At 39.5% G+C, this 7,056-nt stretch overlaps 1 protein-coding gene across 4 annotated transcripts in view; it reads right to left on the bottom strand.

Annotated features, from left to right (window-relative positions):
* Positions 1-7,056, bottom strand: part of LOC106873224 (uncharacterized) — an 81,593-nt gene that overhangs the window by 28,019 nt on the left and 46,518 nt on the right. For all 4 annotated transcript variants that reach the window (XM_052972215.1, XM_052972214.1, XM_052972217.1 and 1 more), the window contains one exon: positions 400-496. In XM_052972215.1, coding sequence (XP_052828175.1) covers positions 400-496 — 97 coding nt within the window. The remainder of the gene's footprint in view (positions 1-399; positions 497-7,056) is intronic.

The following is a 7,056-nucleotide window of genomic DNA, read 5'->3' as shown; positions in this document are numbered from 1 at the left end:
ATATATATATATATATATATATATATATATATATATATATATAGACACATACACACACAATGGGCTTCTTTCAGTTTCTGTTGACCATATCCATTCACAAGTCTTTGCTTTGGTGTGCCTGAGGTTATAGTAGAAGACACTTGCCCAAGGTGCTAATGATTTTGCCAGCTTGCTGCCTTCTACTAAGGAAATATTACCAAGAATGTAGTGTGGCTTTGGAAACTGGCATTGATGGGAAGATTTAATTCTTGGTAGTAACATCAATACAGTCATTTAGAATTTATTTTGCTCACTCACCTTTTTAACAATAACATCAAGTAAAAGTCACACAGGCAGAAAGGCAGACATATTTCATAATTTCTAATAAAGTGAAATAAGAAATATCTTTCATCAACTTACCATTTGTCAATGAACACTCATGGTAAAGAGTTTGATAAATATGATCAAGATAAAGACAGGAATATATTTTGGAAGTTTTCATGTTCTTCAGTATGACCTAAAGTAAAAGGAAAAAAGAAAAATAGAAAATTATGTGTCCAGGAATTACATGAGTTTAGAGACGTGTCAATTTGTTCTTGATCTTGTAATTACACAGATGAGAAATATTTAATTTGTCCATCTATTCAGCAATTCTATCTCTACGTCACATAAAGTTTTTTTTTTTTAAATATTGATAGTCAAGCAAGACCGTGTTTACAGGAGCTGAGCTGTTCAGATTTACTCATTAAGAAATTAAAACAACATAAAGGAATTATATTAATCTACAGATGATGTCAGCAGGGAGAGAGCCTAGTTTTGTCATCTTAGTATACTCTTTTACTCTTTTACTCTTTTACTTGTTTCAGTCATTTGACTGCGGCCATGCTGGAGCACCACCTTTAGTCGAGAAAATCTTATTCCTTTCTATCGGTCTCTTTTTGCCGAACCGCTAAGAATTTTCGTCGGACAAATTGACATCAGGAATTTTTAAAAAAGTCTATCACTTATTATACCGGTTTCTTTTGCTGACCTGCTATATTACGGAGATGTAAACAGACAAGCATTGGTTGTCAAGCGATGGTGTGGGGGACAAACACAGACACACAAACACACATACATATATATATATACATATATACATATACATATATACGACAAGCTTCTTTCAGTTTCCGTCTACCAAATCCACTCACAAGAATTTGGTCGGCCTGAGGCTATAGTAGAAGACACTTGCCCAAGGTGCCACACAGTGGGACTGAAATAGGAACTTGAAAATATTACTCTTCTAAATCATTAATTCATATAGAACCAGAGGTAGTGATGGAGACTGGTAGATATAATATGTCTATATTTGGGTCTTTGTTTCTATTATATCCCCTTTTGAGTCTACATAGGCTACTATCTACCCTGCCTCTTGATATACCATCTCACCTCTTTATCAGCTCTGTCCCATTCATCTCTATTACTCACCCTCAATTCACCATTCATCTCTGCTATGGTGTATGTGTAACTCAGGATAACAGTCTTCCTTTTCTTTGTACCAAGCAGCCAATGTAGGGAAACTGTTGGGTCTGTCTAGCCTCATGTCTTTCAGTTACTCACCTTCTCTCCTTAACCTGTGCCATTCAGCCTGTGTTATGAAAGATGACACTGGAACCATCTAGCCTCTACCCCACCTACAACTATCCCATCCTTTCTTCCTTTCTATACAGTCATTCTTCTCTTAAATCTTCACCCACCCTTCACTCTTCACTCTTCCCTCTTCTTTTCACCTCTTCTCTTCACCCACACTTCACCTCAGTCTTTCTGTTACTGCTATCATACATTTGTCCTTTATGCAAACACATCCTAGTTTCTCCCACCACCACTCTATCTATCACTCACCTGCTTTGTCACATTGTTTTGAGTGAACAGACACACAGCATAAACTAGGAAATCTCATTAATCTTAGTCACATGATAAAATGTGACCAGTGTATTCTGTAAATGAATTAGCAATTGACTGAAGATAACATAGGGTGAAGAAGACCTCTTTGTTTTATGAAGAACATGAGAGTCTCCCTATCATGTGTGTGTCTATGTAACTGATTACATTTTGCACTGAGGTGAGCTAGATAGATATGGTGAGGTTTGTTGACATTTCTCTGTCAGAAAGCTGTCCAGTAGCTCTGTACTTTCTAAGACAAGTGGAATGAAATCTCTCTCACCTAAAACACAGGTAAGGATTAGTGACAAGAAGAATACCCAGTTGTAAAGCAATACCTTGGTAATAGGTATTCATCTAACTCACGCTAGAATAAAAAAAAAGACAAAAATATAGCAAACAAACTGATATATATATGTAAAGCAATTAAGGGTATGAAGCTAGGAAAAGACCCCAGCCCATCAGGAATCACTGCTGTGATACTTAAAACATCTGGTGGTGTGGGTTATGGCCTAGTCACCGTATTGTAAAGCAGGTAGTTCATGATGGAGTCACACCCAATGACTGGCATAGCAGCACCATAGTCAACTGCTACAAGGGTTAAGGTGATGCTTTAGATAGAAATAACTACAGGGATATCAAACTGCTGGATCAGGTGATGAAAGTCGTGGAGAGGGTCGTAGCCCAACTAATTGAGAAGAGAGTCTACTTAGATGAGATGCAGTTTGGTTTTGTGCCAGGTAGATTCACCACTGATGCCATATTCCTGGTTCAGAAACTGCAGGAGAAATACCTGCCCAAAGATAAACTCCTATACTTGGCTTTTGTGGACTTGGAGAAAGCCTTTGACAGGGTCTCCTGATCCCTTTTCTGGTGGGTGATGTGGAAACTGGGGATTGACAAATGGTTAAAAAGGGCTGTACAGGCCTATACAGAGATGCCGTTAGTAAGGTTAGTATAGTGAAGAATTACGGGTAGAAGTAGAGGTTCACTGAGGATCAGCTCTCTTATTCATCATTGTCCTCCAGGCAATAACAGAGGAATTCAAGACAGGTTGCCCTGGGAGCTCCTCTATGTTGATGCCCTGGCCCTCATAGCAGAATCACTACCAGAACTAGAAAATAAATTTCAGGTGTGGAAGCAAGGTTTAGAATTGAAGGTCCTTAGAGTCAATGCTGCAAAGACCAAAATTCTAGTCAGTAGGAAGGCAAAGAGGTGCAGCAACATCAAAGTTAGATTAACTGGGAAGATAGCTTTCGTGTGTGACAGATGCACAGGGGCAATAAACACCACAGATACTCAGAAAACAGATTCCATCACATGCCAGGGGTAGAAACTAGAAGTAGTTGATAGCTTCTGCTACCAAGGTGACCAAGTATGTAGTGGGGTGGGGATGCTCAGAGAGCATTACTACTAGAATAAGAATAGCCTGGGCCAAGTTCAGAAAGCTTCTACCCCTACTGGTGACAAAAAGCCTCTTGCTCAGAATGAAAGGTAGATTGTACGACGCATGTGTGCAAACTGCCATGCTTCACAGTAGTGAAACATGGGCCGTGACTGCTGAAGACATGCGTAGGCTCAAAAGAAATGAAGGTAGCATGATCCGCTGGATGTGTAATGTCAGTGTGCACACATGACAGAGTGTAAGCACCCTGAAAGAAATGATGGACATAAGAAGCATCAAAAGTGGCGTGCAAGAGAGATGTTTGTGTTGGTATGGTCATGTACTATGGATGATTGAGGAGAGCTGTGTGAAGAAGTGCCACTCTCAAACAGTGGAAGGAATCCAGGGTAGAGGGAGACCCAGGAAGACATGGGATGAGGTGGTGAAGCATGATCTTTGAACGTTGGGCCTCACAGAAGCAATAACGTAAGACAGAGACTTCTGGAGATAAGCTGTGACTGAGAAGACCCGGCAAATAAAGTGAGATCGCAGCTGTAACCTACACCAGTGTCTCATAACCAGCCCACTGAAAAAGTACCTTTGGATTGTAGGGCGACTTGCAGTGCTTGAGGAGACCTGCTGAGTCAAGTACATCAACATCAAAATCAAATCAAATCACAAGCAAATGGAAATTGTAGTTGTGATCCCCATGTCAGTGGCACATAAAAAGCACCATCCGAACGTGGTCGATGCCAGCCTCCTTGCCCTGACTGGCTCCTGTGCTGGTGGCATGTAAAAAGCACCCACTACACTCTCGGAGTGGTTGGCATTAGGAATGGCATCCAGTTGTAGAAACACTGCCCAATCAGACTGGAGCCTGGTGCAGCCTCCTGGTTTCCCAGACCCCAGTCAAACCATCCAACCCATGCCAGCATGGAAAACGGACGTTAAACGATGATAATGATGATGATGATGATATATATATATACATACAAGTTACTGTTCTATTATAAGTAGGTTCAGCAAAGAAAATATTCTATCCAATGAGAGATAAATGACATTTAAATTACACATTTTGAAAAAGAGCTACTAATAGTTTCATGCTGTTGAGATACAATAATTTGGCAGATGTATATAACGTGCTATATGTCTCCATCTTTGAAAACCAGAACGCTGGTCTACGAGAAAACATGATAAAAATGGGAAACAAAACACAAAGAAGGTTGATGCAAAAGGTAGAATGAGAAGAAAGAAAAGTAGGAAAACTAAGATCTTCATCAACTTTGTCAGTAGAAATCTTAATTAATCTAAGTGGAGTTGAATAATATAATGGAGCCTTTGAGATAACTACTCAATCCAGAAAGGATGGTTTCCTCTAGTTCAACAAAATAAACTTGTCCATGTGCCTGCATGGATAGCCATGTATGAGATTTGAAAACAAACTGCATGCTACATGCAATCACAGGGAGAAACAGGAGAAATCTACACTACATATATATGTGCATCAATGAGATGCAAATTATGCCAAGCTGAAAGGTCACACATTCTTTTTAGATTCAAGAATTCCAACACACTATTGAATTCCAGAACCAAAATTTTTAGCAAATGCATGCATATGGATAAGTTTCTTCTATCAAACTGGAAAACACCACCCTCTTCATAATGAGTAGCTATCTCACAGACTTTGGCCTCTTCTCTGTTATATTATTCTACACCAGATTGATTAATCATGATTTCTACAAAAAATGGGAACAAAGACTTAGTTTCCTTACTTTTCTTTTTTCTCATTCCACTTTTACACCAACCTTCTTCATGTTTTTCTTCTCATTTTTTCTCGTGTTTTTTTTATGTTTTCTCATAGATCAGCATCCTGGTTTTCAAATAAATCAGATGGTGTGTACTGAACCAGACGGATTTCTTGGAGAGACATGGCATCTTATAATAATTCTGCTTGTCATTGCACTACTTAGCCAGTTGGTAATGTTTTCACATGATTAGAGAAAAAGAGGAAGAAAGAAAAGAGAGAGAGAGAGAGAGAGAGAGAGAAAACAAGGTAATGAGAAAAAGAGGGAAGGAAAAGAGAGAGAGAGAGAGAAGCGTCCACGACATGAGATAGAGAGAATGTAATTGTAACATTTTTACATGATTAGTTGAAAAGAAATAGAGGAGAAAGAAAGAGAAGTGAGAAAAGAGGATAAGGCAAAGAGTGAGACAGAAAGAGGGTGGAAGAAAACGCAGGAGAGAGGGAAGTGTCCATGATGTGAAGTAAAGGGAATGTAATATTTATTACGTGGTTAAAAAAGTTAGTTGAAGGCAGAGGAGGAGAGTTAAAAATATCATTTTAGGAGAGGGGTGATGTTCTGATGGTGATGTTAAATAAAGGCAGAGAGAAAGAGTAAGGGAGGAGAGAGGGAGGAGAGAGGGGGAGTGAGAGAGTGACATTGGTGGTGGTGGTGGCGGTGGAGATGGTTGTAGTGGTTGTGGAGGTGACAGTGGTGATTGGATAGGGAAAAGTGTGTTGTTTTTTAATTGAACTAAGTTTTTTTTATATCACCTATCACTTAACACATGCACATAAGAGCAATTCCGTGAAATATTCATGCTTAAATTATGTGGCAGACATATGTAATTTAACTAAAGGTTGTATCATATGTATGGGATGTTTTTTTTTTGTTTATGGTATTAATGGAAAAATAAAAGTGAATACCTATTTTATAAGTGCATTGAATTAAGTCTATAAATTTGTGCATAAAGTATGTGAAGTGTATAATATAAAGTGCATTAAGTAATCATCGTATTCCAGTTTCTTTCTTTTTCAATGAATAGCAGATGGGCGACTACCTTTCCATATAAACACAACACAGGGTACACTTTCAAGTTTTTTGGATAAAGTTTTCTGAAATAACCCAATAAGTTTACCATGAATTCCGTGAATATTCATGGATCCTACTAGTGTTATATAAATCTGCAAAATTATTGTATCTTTACAGCATGAAACTATTAGTAGATCTTTTATAAATTGTGTATATTAAATCTCTCTCTATCTCTCTCTCTTTCCCTGTGTTTCTTTCCCTCTGCCTCTTCCTTTTGCTCTCTCTTCCTCTTACTCTCTCCCTCTCCCTCTCATCTTCTCCCCTCTCTCTCATCTCCTCCCTCTCTGCTCTCTCTTCCTCTGTCTCTCTCTTCCTCTGTCTCTCTCTTCCTCTGTCTCTCTCTTCCTCTGTCTCTCTCTTCCTCTGTCTCTCTCTCTTCCTCTGTCTCTCTCTCTTCCTCTGTCTCTCTCTTCCTCTGTCTCTCTCTCTCTTCCTCTGTCTTTCTCTCTTTTCCTCTGTCTCTCTCTCTTCCTCTGTCTCTCTCTCTTCCTCTGTCTCTCTCTTCCTCTGTCTCTCTCTCTTCCTCTGTCTCTCTCTTCCTCTGTCTCTCTCTCTCTTCCTCTGTCTCTCTCACTTTCTGGCTGGGTAACCTCTATAGAAAAATACCTGTTTCTGCCTCTCTGTCTCTCTATCACATTCTAGCCTTTCATCATTATCTGACATCATCATCATCATCATCATCATCGTTTAACGTCCGCTTTCCATGCTAGCATGGGTTGGACGATTTGACTGAGGACTGGTGAAACCGGATGGCAACACCAGGCTGCAATCTAATTTGGCAGAGTTTCTACAGCTGGATGCCCTTCCTAACGCCAACCACTCAGAGAGTGTAGTGGGTGCTTTTACGTGTCACCCGCACAAAAACGGCCACGCTCGAAATGGTGTCTTTTATGTGCC

The sequence above is a fragment of the Octopus bimaculoides genome, chromosome 12 (genome assembly GCF_001194135.2).
Source record: "Octopus bimaculoides isolate UCB-OBI-ISO-001 chromosome 12, ASM119413v2, whole genome shotgun sequence".
NCBI classification, from domain to species: Eukaryota; Metazoa; Mollusca; class Cephalopoda; order Octopoda; family Octopodidae; genus Octopus; species Octopus bimaculoides.
This window is presented reverse-complemented; position numbering and strand designations above follow the sequence as displayed.